General features: G+C 47.3%; 2 protein-coding genes across 3 annotated transcripts in view; one reads left to right on the top strand and one right to left on the bottom strand.

Moving 5' to 3' along the window:
- The window catches only part of SPOCK2 (SPARC (osteonectin), cwcv and kazal like domains proteoglycan 2), a 49391-nt gene extending 36596 nt beyond the window's left edge, over nucleotides 1–12795 (top strand). Inside the window, exons 5-11 of the mRNA XM_034777222.1 lie at nucleotides 1115–1229; nucleotides 2341–2455; nucleotides 3392–3511; nucleotides 8140–8358; nucleotides 9986–10048; nucleotides 10627–10764; nucleotides 11525–12795. Coding sequence (XP_034633113.1) covers nucleotides 1115–1229; nucleotides 2341–2455; nucleotides 3392–3511; nucleotides 8140–8358; nucleotides 9986–10048; nucleotides 10627–10764; nucleotides 11525–11661 — 907 coding nt within the window. The 3' untranslated portion in view covers nucleotides 11662–12795. The remainder of the gene's footprint in view (nucleotides 1–1114; nucleotides 1230–2340; nucleotides 2456–3391; nucleotides 3512–8139; nucleotides 8359–9985; nucleotides 10049–10626; nucleotides 10765–11524) is intronic.
- Nucleotides 12796–12947: 152 nt separating this feature from the next.
- The window catches only part of TYSND1 (trypsin domain containing 1), a 33425-nt gene continuing 27267 nt past the window's right edge, over nucleotides 12948–19105 (bottom strand). The window contains exon 5 of one of the 2 annotated variants that reach the window (XM_034777218.1): nucleotides 12948–13309. The gene's annotated coding sequence lies outside the window, so the exon portion shown is untranslated. Of the gene's footprint in view, nucleotides 13310–17271; nucleotides 18198–19105 lie in introns of those variants that run through there. The other variant, XM_034777219.1, reaches the window with a different exon arrangement.

Raw genomic sequence — 19105 nt, 5'->3', positions numbered from 1 at the left:
TTCAGCTATCCAGCATCACAGTAGCCAGTTTGACACCCCCTCTCCCAAAGTCTCTTTCTGAGGACCCCAAGCAGGGAGTGGTGGGCAGGATAGTCCATCCTCATCATTTTGTCCATAAATAGGCCTAGGGTGACCAGACAGCAAGTGTGAAAAATTGGGACGGGGGGGGGGGGTAATAGGAGCCTATATAAGAAAAAGATCCCAAAATCGGAACTGTCCCTATAAAATCGAGACATCTGGTCACCCTAAATAGGCCTAATTTCCTGACCCCAATTTTAGTTCACTGATTTCTGGTCTTCTACTCCTCATTTACTAGTGATAATCTTAACACAGCCCTTGAGTGATATCAGTAAATCCTTTCCTGTTTAAATTAATGCACTCTTTCCAACTCCTTCTTACATCTTTTCTTAAACAATTTTATATAACTGGTCACTGTGACAATTTATGAACTTTCACTCACTTTTTACAGTTGAGTTTCCAATTAGGTAAAGTTGTAGGCCTAGTTATCCCAACAGCCCGCAATGGAGAAAGCCTGCCTCACATCGTACTTTGGGATGGTGGTTTGTTCCAGTCCCAGCAGTCAGAACTGCATTAACGGGACACTGATTACCACCAGGCCCCTCAGGCAGACTGGCCCTGTCTGAGCCCATTGCCATCGCACCCTATAATGTTGGTGTCTCCCCCATTTGTTTTTCCGTGGCCTTTAAGAATCGCCGTGTTCTCTCTGCTCTTGTACCAATTGTTCCCTTGGGACTGGAGAGCCACCTCCCACCTGCCTTCCCTTGCAGTCTTGAGACCCAAGTAAGACAATCAACTCCAGTATCACTTGGGTTTCTGTTCTAAATCTGTTGCTCCAAAGATCACTTTCATCCTTCCCCTCACAGTGGTCTTCCTTCCCCCCCTTCCCCCAGTTTGACAGATGGGTGAACAGCTGCCTGCAGGCTTGCAAAGTGAGAAAAATTTACCACAGAATAATGAGAATAACGGATTTCTTTGGGGAACCAAAGAGCAGAAGCCTTGAGCAAGTTCTGTTGGGAAGCGAGGAGGTGTGGGTGAACCTACCTAGCACCTATCCATCTCTCTGTCTCTCTCTCTCCCCGCCCCCCATGAATAGAATCAAGCAGCCTGCCCTGAAACACCATGGAAACAAAGAAAGCTTTTGCAAACCATGTCACATGACCCAGCTCACATCTGTCTGCGGCTCTGATGGACACACTTACAGCTCTGTGGTGAGTGGGGCAGAAAAGGCTCATATACTGATAAGGAGGGTGGGTGTCAAAGAGTTGGCTCTGGGGAGCTGTTGTGCTTCATGGCTTCCAGTGAAGAGCCAGCCATAGTAGTGCAGCTCAGGTCTGCATTGGTATTCACAGCTGTATCTGCGACAGTCCCCTAGCCACACTCCCTGGGCTTGGTGCCGAGGCACAGGAGTGACTGAGGAGTTAGGCTCAGTTGTCCATGAGGGGAGTACTGGGAGGGGTGACATGAGCTCATGCTGGGGACATGGTATCACGCGGTGCTGTGGTGGTAACATTAGCAGCGGATATACTGTGCATTGTGTACAGTGCACCAAAGCTTTACAAGGCAGCATGGCTCAGTAGTGAATCACAGCTCATTTGGGAAAGCTGTGCCGACCTCGTTTTGTTGCCTGTAGATCTGGTAATTAGAAGATGGGAATCTGTATCAGTTAAGCCGTTATGCTCAGCTTTCAGAGCTGCCAGAAAAGTGCATGCGCTTCCTCACAGATTTCTAAGTGGGTATAGTCTATCCCCTCCTCTGCACCCTGATTTAGCAGGGCTGCAAGAAACCCACCGTATTTAGGGAGCTCAGTACCAAAAGCCTGCTAGTTAGAGTGGGGATGAAATAACAGAAAGCAAAGTTGGTTGGAAAGATCTGGCCTATATGGTTCTGTATAGACGATATTGCTGATTGGGTAAAAGGTGGTCCCTTCAGAGACCTCTTCTGCTCCTGGACTTGGGCTTGCTTGAAAAGGTTACACAAAAGTAGTCGCAAGATCAGTGGAATGGACTGACCCTATGCATGGGGCCTTACTTTTTGGAATGAGCTCTGGGGAGTGTGGAAACATGAAACTCAGAAGAGCACATTTCTGTTGGGGCCCCTTCTTGGTTATGCATATTCTGGAGGGGTGGGTTGACTCCCTGCTCTCTCACCTGTAACCTGGTGGGGCTTTGCACTCAGCTGGGAACATGCTTGTTACCCAGGGGATTGATTGGAGTTTCTTTTGCCATCCAAGAATCAAACGTGGTTTGGGTGGTGTGAGTTGCGCAGTACTCAGAGCGGGATCGTGCTTATTGCACTGACTCTTCCTGCTCCTTCTCTCAGTGCAAACTGGAGCAGCAAGCCTGCCTGACCAGCAAGCAGCTGGCGGTGAAGTGTGAGGGCCAGTGCCCCTGCCCGACCGAGCATGGCCCCACCTCAACCACAGATGTCAAACAAGGTAAGAGAGAGGCTGCTACCTAGTTTGTTTTATTCCCCTTGGATATAAAATAAATAAGCAAAGTGCATGTCCTGTGATGGGGAGGAGAGGACACACAGATGCAGGTGGAGCAGTCTTGACTCTAAAGGCAGAGCCTGTAGTAGGGAGAGGGAGTATAACAGAGACAGAAGGGAGAGCAAGAAGTGAAGGCACAAAGCAGGAAGAAGGAGAAAAGAATGGAAATCAAAGGGGTGGCAAGAGAAATGAGAGAGGAGAAAAGATGAGCGCACCAGGGACAGTACAGACAGGAGCCCGATGAGATGGACGATGTTATAGCAATACGGAAGTGCCAGCAGACACGTTCAGGCAGCATACTGTTTTCTGGAGGGAACTGTTTGGAAGAGACACCTCCTGGGGACCTGTCTGAGAAGCCAGGAGATCAAAGAAGCTTAGTTGTAAGCAGCCCCAATAGAGCTGGAGTTTGTTTCTTAACTCTGCAGCAGAGTGAGCTCTTATATGGCAGAAGATCTAGGCACAACAAAGCATAGAACAGCTGTGGAGAAAAGGAGCCAAGAGAGAGAAGTCATCCAAGGGCAGGCTGAGTCCCCAGCCCAGAAACCTGGGGAAGGCATGAGGATGGTGGTGCCAGTGAAGATTGGAAGAGTGCTGGTTGCTGGGGGGTCACTAGCTGGAGGAATGTATTAGGGGAGATCTTTTGGGACTGCCTACCCATCTTTCTCCTTTTACTTCTCTCCACCCTTGAGACTATGACAACAGGCCTCTTCTATCACCATCCCCAGAAATTGTGGGTACATCTGTTTCCATGCTCCCAAAGCCACGTTTGTGCCCCATGCTAGGTAACTACCCTAGCTATCCAATCCTGGCATCCATTTCCATCCTCCCAGCCCTTGCCGGTGGCTGGGATGCTTGTCTAATAGTTCTCCATTTAATTTCCAGAGACTTGTACCGGGCAGGACTTAGCAGACCTGGGAGACCGTCTGCGGGACTGGTTCCAGCTCCTACGTGAGAACTCCAAGCAGAACAGTTCTGGAAACCCAGGGGCCAATCCAGTGAATGGTACGGAAACTGCAGATCTGTCATTTGTGGACACGCAAACCCCCCTCCCTCATACTGGTTGTGATGAGACGGGAACAAAGGTCTGCAGAGTGATGGAGACTGCTCAGTGCAGTCAGGTCTGGTGCATGCATTTCAGTTTGCTAAGTTCAGTGTCCATTAGTTCCATTCTTCCTGACTCTGTGGCAGAGTGGCTGAAATGCAGACCACGATTAATATGGTCTAGGATTTCTCATATTGCGGCACTGCGATTGAACCTTTGCCCCTTATAGCTCACTGCATAGCTACTATCCCACCATATAACTGCTAAGTGTCCAGACACCTGCTTCTCTTGCCTCTTATTGTTGCCACTAGTTTAATGGTCACACAGGCATATCTTTTATACAGTATCACCCTATCTCAAAAAGAACACAGCAGAAAAAGGAGGGTCCAGAGAAAGGCCGTATAAATAATTAGACTTCCCTCGCCATAAGGGGGAAGCACATAGATTGGGATGATTTCCTTTAGAAAAGGCAAATAAAGAGGCTGTTGTTAGAGGTATACAATAACAAACTGTAAATATGGTATAAAGAAGGTGATGCACTATCTGAGCACTTCAGTCTATGATATATTTCTCCTCACAACACCTCTATGAAGTAAGTGAGTGCTATTAACCCTGTTTTACAGATGGGGATTGAGACATAGAAAGGCTAAATGACCTACCCATGGTCACACAGGAAGTCTGTGGCACAACTGGAAGTAGAACCCCACTCTCAGACTAGACCCATAACCCCGGCACACCCTTTCCCTCCACTGGCCCATCCTTACTTTTTGACTTTTCTCATAATTCAAGAACAAGGGAGCCTTCAATTAAATGAAAAGGCAACAAATCTAAAACTGATAAAAATACATCCTTTTTTACACAACACCTAGTTAATCTGTGGAACTCACTGCCACAATGTATTTTGAAGAGCAGAACTTAGTAGGGCTCAAACAAGGAATAGATATTGAGCTATGTAATCAGAATTTCCTCCATGGTCTCATTAGCCAGGATAAAAATATATAAGGGACATTAATCATCCTGCTTCGGGGCATAAACCAGTCACTCCAGGGCATGGATGCACTAGGCTTTTTTGCCCTGAATCTCCCACTGTTGCTTCCACCAGTCCAGCTCTCCTGGTTATAGTGGAGGCAGGAGTGCTAGTGACAATGGGACTCCAGGCAGCCCCCAGTGTTTGAAGCATCCCATGGTCTAACTTTGCTTCTAATACATCTACGTGGCCCAATGCTTCAACGTCTGTGTCTGCCAGCAACTTGTCTATGCAGTGCTGCCAACAGTGGAGCTGCATCAGGGCTACAGCCACAGTGGGTGAATTCCCTGATGCTGTTAGTGGTGACATGGGGCCAGATTCCTAGCTGGTGTAAATCAGTGTAGTACCCTTGGCTTCAACAGAGCTATTCCAATTTACATCAGCTGAGGAGCTGGGCCAAGACTTGGGTATTGGATCTCCATTTCTTTATTCCTAAATCAGGCCTAATGCAAATGATGCGATGTTTCCTCCCCAAAGGGAGCATAGATTATTGGACTGGGAGAGCAAAATTACCAGTGGCCTAGCACATGAATTCTGGAGCAGGCTTGGCCCATGTGTGCTTGCTGACATGTCTAAAAGGCTTTCAGGTGGGCTGTGGGAGTCCTATGCTGCAAGACGCATTCACTGACGACAGTGTTCTGAATTTCCAGTGGATCGTTCCATTCAGGACAGCTGTCTGACATGCCACGTCTGTCCATTAGCATGAGACATGTTTGACATGCTGGGTACCTTTTTCAAAACCTATGTCCTTAATCTAGATCAGCCAAGTTCAAATGAGACCTACTGATGTCATGTGCATTTTGGTGAGGGGCCTACGTGACAGAGGCAGGCAGGGCTTGTGGTAGATGTCAGTGTCCTGGGGGCAGATGGGGAAACAAGACACAGTAAGGTGCAGTCACAGTGCTGCTTTCCCTGACATCAGCCTCATAGCTGATAGCCCAGAGACAACAGATGTGCCACACTAAGATGGGAGATTGCAAGCTGCTGATGAAACCCACAGGGCTGAGAAGTATCCAGCAGGGAGGGTTGGGTGAATGGGTTCCAGTGCAAGATGCATGGAGGGGTGTGTGTGGGTGTCTTGATTCTCCACTGTGCTCATGCTCTGCTCAGGTACAGTGGAGAGGGAGTCTATCAGGGAGCCAATTGCAGCTCCCTAATTTTCAGTTGCTTGGCACCAGCATCAGTTAAAGCTGCAGGGGGTAGGATCCCTCAGGTGCCTTCCACCTATGGAGAACTGGGCAAAAAGGATCGTAACTCCTCTACTCCCCTTCCCCACCTGACACACTTCTCCTTCTCCTTCCACTGGGGCAGAGGTTTCCAGTGCAAGAGACACGGTGGAGCTGACTGCTCTAGCTTTATTCTGGTGGAGAGTCCACCTACACACAGCCTGGGGGAATCTCCAGCTTCTTTTACATTCACTGTGCACCACATAGTGAACTTGGTGGCCAGAGAATCTGGCTCATAATCTCGGGGAGAGAATGTTGTCCCAGGATAAGGTCAATGTGTTATATAAATACCAAGATGAAGCTGGTGCATTTTCAGATAGGACCCATATCTTGTTGTTGGACAACCTTGTGCTGTGACCTTACGAGACCTCCTGCTGTAAGCAGGGTTGGATCAGGACTGAATTTGGCAGGGAAAACTCCATAGAACATCTAGGTGCTACAGGAAGTGGGGCTCATATCCTTCCTTTTGAGTCAGCGCAGGACCAATGTTCTAGCATGGGGCTAGTTGGAAATTGGGTTCCTTGTGTTGCTGTTTTTAAGATCTCAAAGCAGGCTCCTGACCACATGTAGTTATTAAAGATCCTTTTTGTAAGAATAGGCATGTCATCCCAGGCGTTCCAGTCAGATTTCAGCCTGGATAATTTCATTCTGCCTACCTGAACTCCCTCTAGTTTCAGTGGGATACTGAAATCCTAGGCTGAACTGTTGTGTAGTACTGCTGTGCTTTGCTAAACAGCTCCCATATTCCACTCTAGAGACAGCCACATCTCGGCAGTGAATGAAATGATAATATAAATCTCCTGTGACAATGTTCTATTGAAATGTCTTTATGATTCCAGTGATGGGTGGCAATCAGACCATTTTATCTGATGGATTTTGGTGCAGTGGAGTAAATCTTACTGCATGTGCCATTATTAACCTGCTGCATTCTGGTTGGCTTTGAGACTATCCCAGTGGTATGTTATGGCCAATCTGAGGGCCTACTATGCAGGTAAAAAGATGATAATTTGTAATGCATACAGAGCTTTTCTGAGTGGCTGAAAGTGTCCACTGTGTAACTTTTAAGATTGAATAAAGGTTGGCCGTGCAGAAACCTGGCTGGTTGGGGTTGTAGCCATTATTGTGTTAGATACACACTGGTCAAGCAGAATAATGAGAGAGGTCTCTGCATGGCCCATCAGCTCTGCCAATTGCTGTGAGCACAAGCAAGGCAAACACTTCAGTGTGCCTATTAAACCGAAGTACCTCCCTGGTCCCGAAGCACATGTGGAGTGTGAAGTGAGCTCAGTCAGGAGGAATCTGGTTAGTTTAAATGTCAGTGAACAAAAATCTCTGAGCTGATTGCTCCTTGGGGGGAATTTGTTTGATGAAATCAGCAGTAGGAGCTGTGTTTGAGGCAGACACTTCTCTGCCACCCCTTCCCGTGAGCTTTCCTCCCTCAGCTCTAATAATCAGAACCATGGGCCATGTTTGTTTTCTCCAGCTGCTAGGAAGTCCATCCAGAGCCAAACTGGCAGCTGCTTTGTACCCTCTGTGAATAGGGAAAGGGAAGCAGGGTTTGAAGAGTGTTGCCCAGAGACACAGTTTAACAATCCTCTATGCTGTGCGATCTGTGTGTAGCTGGCAGGGATTACAGTTCACAACAGTGCAGGACTCATTGGGTGAAGTGCTCAGACTCTGCAGAGCTCAGCTTTTATGCCCTGTGATCCTCCCTGTAGTTCTTCCTGATCTCCTTCACCCTGTATAAATTTGTCCTGCAGCAGAGATCCATTCCAACCCAATGTCCTGGTTCCTTAGGCCACATCAGCGTCATGGCCTCATGTCAGGGCACTGTCACAAGGCCAGGGCATTTCACCAGCCCTCAAAAGGAAGCATTCATGACAAAATTGGCCTGGCTTCTGAAAATAAAGGGTGCATAGCAGCCTGTTTGCCCTAGGCTGGCACCTCATGCCAGCACGCCATTCACTCTGACACAGAAAGGACACGGCAAGGGGGTGCTGTTTTTGGGTGAGAAGCAGGAGAAGCACTTCTCCTGATAAAGCCTAAATGATTTTGCAGACTCTCTGACAAGGAAACCCTCTATCCCAGGACAGTCCCCAGTCTTCATTTTTCTCCCTTTTATTTTCTGTCCTGAATCCCGTGGTTACGCACACAATTCAGCCGGTGAATTTGACCATTGCTAACAATCCACCCTTCCAGGAGACACTGCCATCTGACAGTACTTGTGTGCATGGTGGTGGTGTGGGTGAGGGGATAAAGGCACTTTTGATCTGACTCTCGCTCCTCTCTCTCTGCTGTTCCCTCTTTCTCCTGCATTCCCTCGGTTTGCTCACAGTGCTGGACAAGAGCCTGGTGGCCAGTTGCAAGGATTCCATTGGCTGGATGTTTTCCAAGCTGGACACAAACAATGACCTTTTCCTGGACCAGACAGAGCTCGCAGCTATCAACCTAGACAAGTATGAGATTTGCATCCGGCCCTTCTTCAACTCCTGTGACACCTATAAGGACGGCCACGTCTCCACTGCCGAATGGTGCTTCTGCTTCTGGAGAGAAAGTGCGTCGTCACCAGGTTTCCTTTAGAGAGAGTGTTGTTTTGTATGGGCTTTTCAGTCAGCAATTCTATATGGCTATCCAAGAGTCAGTAACCTCACAAAATGTCTGCCCGCTTCTGTAAAGCCCCAGCTGGTTTGGCTTTCTTAAGAAATCAGATTACAGAAACTCCCTCCTACTGTGTCCCATTCCAGCAGGTAAGGTCACCTGGGGTGCCTCTGCTGTCAGGCCCCAGGACAGAAATCTCTAGGTCAGAAACCTGAGCCTGAGAAGGAGCCAGAATTTACCCATGTACGTTGCCAAAGAGCCATAGTAATACGCCAGCAGTCCCCCATCACCCCCCCGCACGTCCCACCTACTGGCAGCCCTGCCAATCAGTACCTCTTCCTCCCTCCCTGCACCTCCCGATCTGCTGTTCCTTGATGTGCAGGAGGCTCTGGGTGTGAAAGGGGAGGAATGAGGGCACGGCAGGTTCAGGGGAGGGGACGGGAAGGGGTGGAGTGGGGGCAGGGCCTGTGGCAGAGCCAGGGGTAGAGCAGTGAGCACACCCCGGCACATTGGAAAATTGGCGCCTGTAGCTCCAGCCCCAGAGTCGGTGCCTATACAAGGAGCCGCATATTAACTTCTGAAGAGCTGCATGTGGCTCCAGAGCCACAGGTTGGCCACCCCTGACCTAGGGTATTTTCAGAAAAGGCTCCTACCTTTTGTACTGACTTCCTCTGACAGTTCACCAGAGCCAGGCTTTGGTCACGTTCAGGGCCTACTGTAAGGCACATCTGTTCAGACTGGCTATTAACTGAATTTCAGGATGGCAGCGTGGAGTGATTCCCAGGCAATGACGGTAGATATTGCTCTAGCCCCGGGGTTCTCAAACTGGGGGTCGGGACCCTTCAGGGGGTCGCTAGGTTATTACATGGGGGGGGTCGCGAGCTGTCAACCTCCACCCCAACCACTTTGCCACCAGCATTTATAATGGTGTTAAATATATATAAAAGTGTTTTTAATTTATAATGGGGACTCACTCAGAGACTTGCTATGTGAAAGGGGTCACCAGTAAAAAAAGTTTGAGAGTCACTTTCTGGTCAAAAAGCAGTGAGGCAGCCAGATGCCAGACAAGGGGCTACAGTAATATATATAGTGCTATAAATAAATATAAAGGGCAATAAAGAGCTGAATGTACTTAGAAAACAGTCATCCCACCTAACATTTCCATTGAAGTCCAATTATGAGGACAGCCCCGCATTATACAATGAACTGGGTGAGGCACTGATGATGAATGGGAAGATCTTGACAGGAGAGCCACTTCTTCAGACTGTGTCATTCTAACGGAATGAGACCGTGAGGAAGTTAACTAAGAACCTGACTGTGTCCAAGGCTCTAGATTCCACTGGCCGGGGTGGGGGGGAGGGGCTCCCTGATTAGCACATAAAGGAAGCTGGGAGGAGTGGAGTTGGATGAGGAGAGAGATTGAGCAAACCTGGTTCTTCTGACCAATTTAAGGCGATCCTCATCCTCCGTTCACCACCAATCCCCTGGCCATCTCTGAAGGAGGAGTCCTCCCTAAATAAAACCAGGTATGCGTGCTGAGATGCCCACTTAGCTCTAAGAAGTGTTTGCTTTGGGTATTACAGAGCCCCCCTGTCTCGTGGAGCTGGAAAGGATCCAGATCCAAGAAGCAGCAAAAAAGAAACCTGGTGAGTCACGAGCCATGTGAACTTCCCAGTAACGGTGGATGGGATGGACTTCTCTCCCCTTGTAGCAGGATCTAGTCCTGGCACAGCTTCTGGCCCCTGGGATTGGCATTGCTAACAATCTTGGGTTAATCATGGTTGTGAAGTTCTCTCGCCTGTCACATTCCTTCTGAGCAAAATTGATATCGGCCCCGGCCCCTTTACCTCCCTGTAGTTGAGATATTACCCACCTCGGAATACCAGTATGATATTTCTCACTGTGATGCATTAGATGTTACTCTGAGTTACTGTTGGACTCATCTGAGACCTTGTTATAAGATGTATGCAGCTGTGACATTCTTGCTTCGTGAGCTCTTCCCCTGAACTTCTGATAAATGCACCCTGCGACCTGCCCCTTTGTGCATGCTCCTGGTATTTCACCTTGTGAGGCAGCGTCCACTGCAGGTTGCTGGATTTCAGTAACTCTTTTTAGAACAGCTGCGTCCATCTCCATGTTTCAAATGCAGCAGTAGCTGTTATATTGTAGATTTCCTGTTCTCACACTGGGCCCAATTTTGGAGACTCCTGTCATTTTTCCCCAGGTGTTTTCATTCCAAGCTGCGACGAAGATGGATACTACAGGAAGATGCAGTGTGACCAGAGCAGTGGGGAGTGCTGGTGTGTTGACCAGCTTGGCATGGAGCTGACGGGAACACGGATACGTGGAAACCCGGACTGTGGTAAGGACACTGGAGGGAAGAGGGGGAAGTATTCATGTCCATCTGACTTGGCAATGAATGAGCATTGCATCACAGAAGAGCAGCTTTGACTGCGCTGTTGCTTCAAGAAGAGGCAAGTGACTATCACAGGAGCCATGTAGAGCAAGCACGCCTGCAAAGCCTGCACCCAAAGGGTCACCAAAGCCTATGCCTGAATGTTAAGAACTCAAGAAATTTGGATTCAGATTCATAGATCTTTAAGGCCACAGGGACCCATTGTGATTACCTGGCACAGGCCATAGGGCCTCCTCCAATGATTCCTGCATTGAGCCCAAGAGATGTGAGGTTAGGTCATAGCAAATGAAAACAAACCTCATCCTTGTCCCTAATGGATGTTCATTTACATTGTAAAACCTTTACCCACTTTGGCACAGTTTGTCCTGACCAGAGGATGGTGCTTGAGGAGTACCTCAGATTGGGATAGCAGGGATGTTGATGAGGACAAAGATACACTGGGAGGGCTGTGTCAAGGCCTGGTGCTGGGATAGAAGGGCCACCACTGGGGAAGAATGGGTCACATTGTTAGAACTGGGCAGGGCTGAGTTTGCAAACACTCATTTGTGGGTATGTCTACACTGTAATTGCAGGCAACTCAAGTAGACACCCCCAAGCTAACTTTAATCTAGCTGGCTCCCTCTCTCAGCCTACAGCAGAATGTTGTGAGGTACGCTGGGCTCCCAACTGAGTGATTTCCCTAACTCGTGCTGTCTTGTTGTTGTAGATGACATAGTTGGGTTCTCGGGGGATTTTGGGAGTGGCGTTGGATGGGAGGATGAGGAAGAGAAAGAGACTGAGGAAGCTGGAGAAGAGGCTGAAGAAGAAGAGGGAGAGGCAGACGATGGAGGCTACATATGGTAGAAGCGGAGAAGAGCACAGTTTGGTCGGGATGCTGGCAGCAAGGCGTGACAGCAGTCAAACTCGAAGGAGATGAGCAGCTTAATGAGATGATCAGGAAACACAGTTGAATGTAACTTACTATGTAGAAAAAGTGTGTGCGCATGTATGTATGTGTGGATGCTTGGAGTGCTATTTACAATGCCCCAGGGACACCCTGCATTCTCCCAATATAGCTGAAAGCACCACTGTAGCAAAGCAAAAGTAAAAAGCAGTCTGCAGTGTTGGTTCAGTTGGGGTTTTTTGTTCCACTTTTAGGTCTGTACTGATAAATATTTCAGCCCCTGGGCACACACCCCCTAGTGTGCACATGTTCACATATATCCATACCCACATGCATATTCACAGCCATGTTAACCACTGAGTAAAAATACCCACCAGTAAGTAATAGCTTGTTATAGAAATCTGGCTGCTGAGCTAGCTCACCACTGACTAGCAGTTGCACACTGCAAACACCTCGGAAAATCACAGGAGCATTTCCCAGTCAGCATTGTAGCACGTGCACTGCCATGGTTTGAATGACGGGCTGTACTGGCGTGCAGTCCTTCACTCGCCTCAAGTTTAGGTGAAGAATTGTACTGCCACAATCCAAATGCAGGGCTGTACCCAGTGTGGGTGAGACGGAATTGTCCTTGGGCCTGTTTGAGGTTCCTGTTTCTTGGGGGAAATTAACCTATAAGGATATTGCATCTTGCTGTTGAAAGCAATGCTCTAGTGGTAGTTCAATGAGTGTTTAGGCACCTGTGGCTTGCTCAGCTACCTTAAAACCAAAAGGGGTATGGAAGCTTTTTGCCAAACAGATTGGTCATGAATTAATTCTGCATCTTCTAGTGGCACCGAAAAGGGGATCAGACACTTAGACTTGCAGACCATTTTAATTATGGAGCAAAGTTTTGATCAATGATTTTAATAACCTTTTTGACCTTGCATGAGGAAAAAACAAACTGCATTGACAGACTCATTACAATAAGAGCAGAAAACCTGTTCTGTACCTGCTTCCTTCCCATCCATCCCCTGATGTCCAGTGGCAGCTTCTAGCAGTCAATGGTCTTGGAGAAAGCGTACCTTGCAGCTGGTACAGGCGGGACAAACCATGAACTAACAGGATCAGATAAGCACATGCTGTCCTATGAAAACCTGAAAGCTTGGCTGGAACCTGACTCAGATTGGTAGTGCCCAAAAGCCGTTGCTATATGATACCCATTAATGGGGCCAGGTGAAATGTATTGGTGGTGTCAGGTCCATTTATTAGTTATTGGGGGGGGAGGGGAAGAGGAGGGTTCAGTGACAATGGGTGATCACATAAACTGCAGCTTTGTCTTGTCCAAAGCATTGATTAGAATTTTGTGTGTGTAAGCGAGATGTGTTGTGGGCTTCAGAAAACTCCTTCCAGTGTTCTACTCTTTGCAAAGCTGGGAGCTGCTCAGACCAGTAGAACTGGCTATAAGGCTGCCCATTCAGCTTCTTGAAACCATTGTGTAATTCCAGCCACAATTTCCATTATCAGTCCCAGAAAGCCTCCATGTAGCAGAAGATGAGATGAAGGACTAGTGGCAACATAGCTCCAGTTTGCATCTTTCCCTGTTCGTGGGAGTATTCTGCCACCTTCACCCTGCCAGAAAAGGGGAAACAAAGTCTGAAAGGTCAGTTTCTTTGTAAGAAGTAGAGCACTTTCCTTCCCCTCCAGGAGACAAGGCACTTAGTGAATGTGAACAATGCACGTACCAGAGTTTTTTGTCATTGCTCTCTCTGGAAAGCACCTAGTTTCTTTCTATTCAGTTTGTGTGCCCATCAGGGGGTTGGGCTGAGGTATTTTTGGTCACTTTTGAATGTTCTCTTAGTCATTGGACGACTGAGAAGCTCTGATGAGCTGGAAAAGCCAATGCTTTAGGTTTTAATATAGAAGAACCAGTTCCCCAAGAACACGTATTTAAAGGCAGGAAGAGTAGGTTAGTGGGGCATAGGAAGCAACTTGGTGAGAAGCATGGGGACACAGTGCAACTGAAGATGAAGACAGACCTGAAAATGACATTCCTTCAGTGAAAGAAAAGCCATCTCCCCACTCACGGACAAGCCACCCACCCCTATTTTCAGTGCAGCCTCCATGATCGCAAACTGGGTGTCTGCTGTTGGCTTTAGAAGGTTGGTTCGCTTTTTTTGATAGAGAGACTTACAGTGAGCACACACACAAATAAGGGGCTTAATCTTATTCCCATGACGTCAATGTAAGTGTTGCCAGTGACTTAACTGGAAGCTGGATTCAACCCAAGCTATGTTAATTTCAGTTTGATGGAATGGCCCCCAGCAATCAGATGCTGATATTGTGTGTGTGGCCCTGTGGGCATATGGGTGTGTGCCTTGAAAGCCTGTGCATGTGTGTGCAGTGTCAACGTGCCCCAGTGCAGAGAGAGAGAGAGTGTGTGTGGTAAAACAGCAGTAGCCAGCTTGGCTTACGTTGGGCATTCCAGATCTTATGTGACATTAAGTCTAAAAGGCTGAACCAGCAGCTCAGTATGCTACTGCATATTCCTAAAAAAAATATTAAAAAATCTAAAATCCCAGTAAACCCAAGTAACATGCTTGCAATGATACCATATTAGAGAACACTGTTATGTAGTTAGCTGTGATAATAAATGCACCTTGCTGTGTGGAACGCTTTACATTCCTTTCCGCCCAATCTCTCTCTAATAAATACACAGAGACAGCTTATCCCCCTTTATTCAGCTATTTCTCCTGATCTTCTGAGGAAAGAATAATTGACCATGACCGATAAGGGGACACTGTAGTTGAATGTGCCACTCCCGAAGGGGATGACCTTCTCAGCCAGTGCGCTACTTGAAATGTTCTGTTTTTCTTAGAGTTTGTGTTTTGTATTGGATTTTTTTCCCCATCAATATCCCCTCATAAGCCATAACACACACTTGACCTTTCATTTCTAAAAGCTCACTTTTACATCCCTCCTGTTGTCATTGCCTTTTGGGGCTGTTCCAGTCTCTTGTTTGCTTCATGCCTGCTTGTCTCTGGTACTGGATTTGCTTCCAGTTGTACATGTTTAATAACCTGTAAATATGTTTTTGAATCAAAGAAGCAATTTTCTAATCCTGAAGCGCTCTAGCCATGTAGAGCCCCTCCTTCCCCCGAGACGGTGGGGCTTGCCTCTGAGTTTTGGACTAGTTATTAAGGCATTAGCATCCTTCAATCTCAACCAGGCTCAAGGCTGCAGTGGTTGTGCTAGGATTCAGTTCAGCAGTGAAAAGCTCCACTGGAGGTGTTTGCCTCTGCTAACAAGGCCTATATTGCTGCAGAGGTCAGTTCCTCCTTTAGCTGCAGAGGCCAAAATATAAACAAAGGAACAAACACACAAATCATTTGCAGCCCTTTGCTTTCCAGAGCTCTACCTACCTGCTAACGTGTACACAAGGTATTTTAACAACAGGAATACCCTCCCTACTGTAATTTTTCCTGGTTGTAAATACAACAACCTGTGTGTTGGGATTCTTGTTTAATTGACACCACCACCATTCCCATAGGAATCAGCTGCTATATCATTTAGCAAGCAGCTTGACCATCACGCCTGCCCACATAGTAAGCAGTTGTGCTAGCACAATGTGTCACTGGCAGGAGGGGAGTTAGGAGAGGAAATGTCTAGCTACACTTGTTTTGTTAATGTTTTTTTTCCTTAAGACTGAACTAAGCCATTGCAATGTCCATGACTGGCTGTCTGACCCCGTGGCTAGTGCTCTCCACTGCTATGCAGAAGACCTAGCTTCCATTCCTGGTCCTGGTTCTCAGCCCCAGAGATGGCAGGCGCTAGGAGGGCATTGGAAAAACCAGGCTCAGACTCCGAGCAGAAGAGGAAGGGCCTTGCATTGCACAGCAGCACACACCCTCTCCCCCCGGAAAAGTAGGAATGGGGTAGCTGGACATGGAAAGGAGTCTTAGCCTTCTGGTCAAGGTGAATAGAGTGAGAGGTGGGATCTGGGCCGATGCAAAGTGGGCAGGTGGAACCCTAAGGCACGTAGAGGGCACTGGCTCAGCTGTCGGCTTTTCAAGTGTGGCTGATCATTCTCGGTGTTTTTGCATTCAAGCTTCCTGTGGATCTTTCCCATACACTTCTCCTTCACTATGGAACTGCCCTCTCTCTACAAAATGTAGTGCCATGGCTTTAAACCTTTTAGCCATCTCTTTCTCTCGTCTCCTCCAAACTGGCGATTAGCTCACTGGCGAGTGAGAGCTATGTATATTAAAACCACTAATAGATAAGTATTTTGAAGGTGTTCAAAACATGTTTATTTTGTTTTTTAATTATATGCTTAATGAAAGAAACTGACTAACAAAGTTCAGAGAGGAGCAACAGCGTGTAGCCTGAAATATATTAAAATGTCTTATGTGCAATAACTTTGAACTTAGAGTTAAGAATCGTGTGCAAGTGTTTGGATTTCAGTTTGTATATTTAAGTGCTGAAATTGTATGTCTCAGTAATTTTAGATGTTAATCCAAACCAAGTGTTAGAATGTATGTGTGCATTTGATGGGCACTAGCGCGCCAAGCATTTCAATTCTTAGGGCCCCCTTTTCCCAGCTGTTACACTCCTGTCCTGCTTCACAAGGCCGCCAGGGAAAGCTGTTTCACATTGTCTGTCTCTGCCTAATACTTAACCTAAGGAAACAAGTACACACACCAAGAAATGAAATACGTTATTTTTAAAAAAATAAATAAAAATTTATAAACACTCTTTCCCCCTCCTCAGTGCTGTCATCTTCTCTGTTGTAAAAGACTCAGGCTGGAGTGTGAATTCCAAATGGCAGTTGACACCCAGCAGGGGAGACTCAAGTTATCCATCTGCTGCAGAGGTAGCATGCTGAGCTCCAGGGGAGGGGAGGGAAGTGTCTTAAGTTACACCTGGCCAGGCTGGTGCCAAACAGCTCTTGCAAGAGTTGGGACAATGCCTCTCAGCTAGAAAGGTGTTGGCCAGAGTGCAAAGTCCTGAAAGCAGATGCTACAAAATTAGGGACAATCCTGTAAAGCTGCAAAAAAGAAGGGGAAGGACCCTTCAGGTTAAAAAATGGCTACATTAGGGCTCTTTCTCATCAGCATCTTACCCCAATTTGCAGAAGCTATCCCAACCCTTCACCTACCCTGCCCTCTGTGATGCTTTCCTACCACCTCCAAGGAGACCCTGAAGAACATGCCATAGACGGAGAGTTAGAGAACCCCACAGGGTCTAGCTTCTTGCCGTGAAGCTTCATGTCCCACTCACTGGGTGGTGTTGATCCAAGGAGCCATAGAGATGATTTTTTCTCCTTTCCTGTATGTTCTGAATGTCCTATGCATTCTAGGCTTGTTTCCAGACACTGACAAGGACAGGCTAGTTTACTGAGCTACTATAAAGCACCTGCGCTGGCATGTCTGAGAAACTTGCCTCTGATATTCTACATTCCAGTTTCATGGCTGTGCTGTCAACAGGTGGAAAAACTGGCCCATTTTTCAAAGAGTAGCTCTGCTACAGGTTGATGCGTCCCTCTCTCCAACCCCCCGACCCAAATCACACTATCTGGCAACTGAGTGACATACCATTCCTCATAGCCAGTTTCCATGAGCAGGTCTAAAGTGAAGGAAATGTCTTGTCCCTGTTCACCCACTGATTGCATTAAGGCTTAACAGCCATTTATCCAGTTCAGTTGCAAGTTCAGCCTTCAGTGCTCAACAGAAATCTAGCGCAACACCTTGTCAGTGTAATACATTGTCAAAGACTTGGCTCTTGTCCTCTTGAAACTGTTTTGCAATCATGGGGATTGTTCACTCTTTCCCACGTTAGCTGTGAACCATGTGGCTCACACAGGCAGGAGACGGGGTAAACGTCTTCCGAAAGCTGCGTGCCCCTAAAGGGTCTGTGTCCATATACCATATACTTCTAAAAGGGAGACAGAAAGGCATCTGCTTTAGTGAGCAGCACCTTGACTGCTGAGACAGTCTGTTCTGGAATTAATACTGGCTTCATTTACACTCCTTAACCTGTGCCACACAGGGGACATCTGTGTACGTTAAAACATTAACACGGCCAGGTGGCCGTGCTAAACTAGGTACAGACACCCCTACATAAACTTTACAAGAGGCAATGCAAACTATTGTACAAAGTCCCCTTATGCTTACAGCCCAAATCTTTCCCTGTACAAAGCCAAGTCAAATAAACTTTTCAAACGGCCCAGCTCCGGGGTGCAGCAGAGAAAAGACTTGGCCTCCTGCTGGGCAGCAACCTACCCCAACAGGCAGTGGACATTCATAGTTCTGGATCCAATGACCACACAAGGCTCAGACATGCTACAGTGGATGGAGTCCTCCCCAGAGCACAACTCTGTGATGTGCAGGGGCTTCTGGGACCCCTTGCTCAAGCTCTCTGCAGCCTCATCCCTGGAGACATCAATACACATCAGGCTCCATTGTCTGGCAGGACAGATGTTACTAGGCAGGGTCACAGCAGCCATACATTGGCACATTATCTTTGGAAAAGACGACAGGAAAAGACCATTTGTTGAAAGTTGTGAGATGGAGCATTATCATGTAAGTGCTTTATTTACTTGGTGATACCTTGGAATTACATGGTCTTAAACTGGCTTTGCAGACAAATAACCTAGTAATTGGACTTTGTGCAACAAAACTTAATTGCCATATAAACTGCCATTTAGTTTAAAGAAAAAATAATTTCTCTGTTGTTACTGGGCTGAATTTATCGCTGGTGTAATTCTGCTGAAGTCACTGGACTCTCAGAATTTAGCCTATTAGTTAGTATCTAGCCTGTATGTAAATGATGAGTAATTAGTAGGTCAGTAAAGCTGACCTATAAAACACTTTCACTGTAAAAATGCTATAGGGCATATGGGGGTCAGATCCTTAACCGGGGCTAGCGCTGTTGAAGTCAATGAATCTGTGCCCATGTATAGCAGTGGAGGATCTGGCCCTGACACACAAAGTTGCATTCCCATGTTGTTTGGCACAGTAGGGAACACTCGCATATGATGGGAGCATGGCTCAGCAGGCAGCACACTTGCCGCCAAGACTGCACATTGTGACCCACATTCAAAGGTGAATATAAGAAAATGTAAACTGGAGCATGCCCGTCACTTACTAAGATTTACATTCACTTACACTCCCGCTCATTACGTGTTAGTAAGTTACATCCTGAATGTTGGTTTAACATACACCATGGTAGAGGCTGGGGTCAAAAGAGAGGACAGTAAGACAAAAAAAGCAACCCCTACCCTATTTGGCATACAGACCGTCACCTTCTTCTATTGCCTCACCCTGTACCCAGCACAGCCTGCTTACAGCAAGTCCCGGCTGAGTGTAGCGAGCCCAGCACCGATGCAGTGCCGTTCTTCAGGCCCTGATGGCTGCCCAGGGAGCTGAT

The sequence above is a fragment of the Trachemys scripta genome, chromosome 7 (genome assembly GCF_013100865.1).
Source record: "Trachemys scripta elegans isolate TJP31775 chromosome 7, CAS_Tse_1.0, whole genome shotgun sequence".
Taxonomy (NCBI): Eukaryota; Metazoa; Chordata; order Testudines; family Emydidae; genus Trachemys; species Trachemys scripta.
Note: the sequence above shows the minus strand (reverse complement) of the source record. Positions and strands in the feature narration are given on the sequence as shown.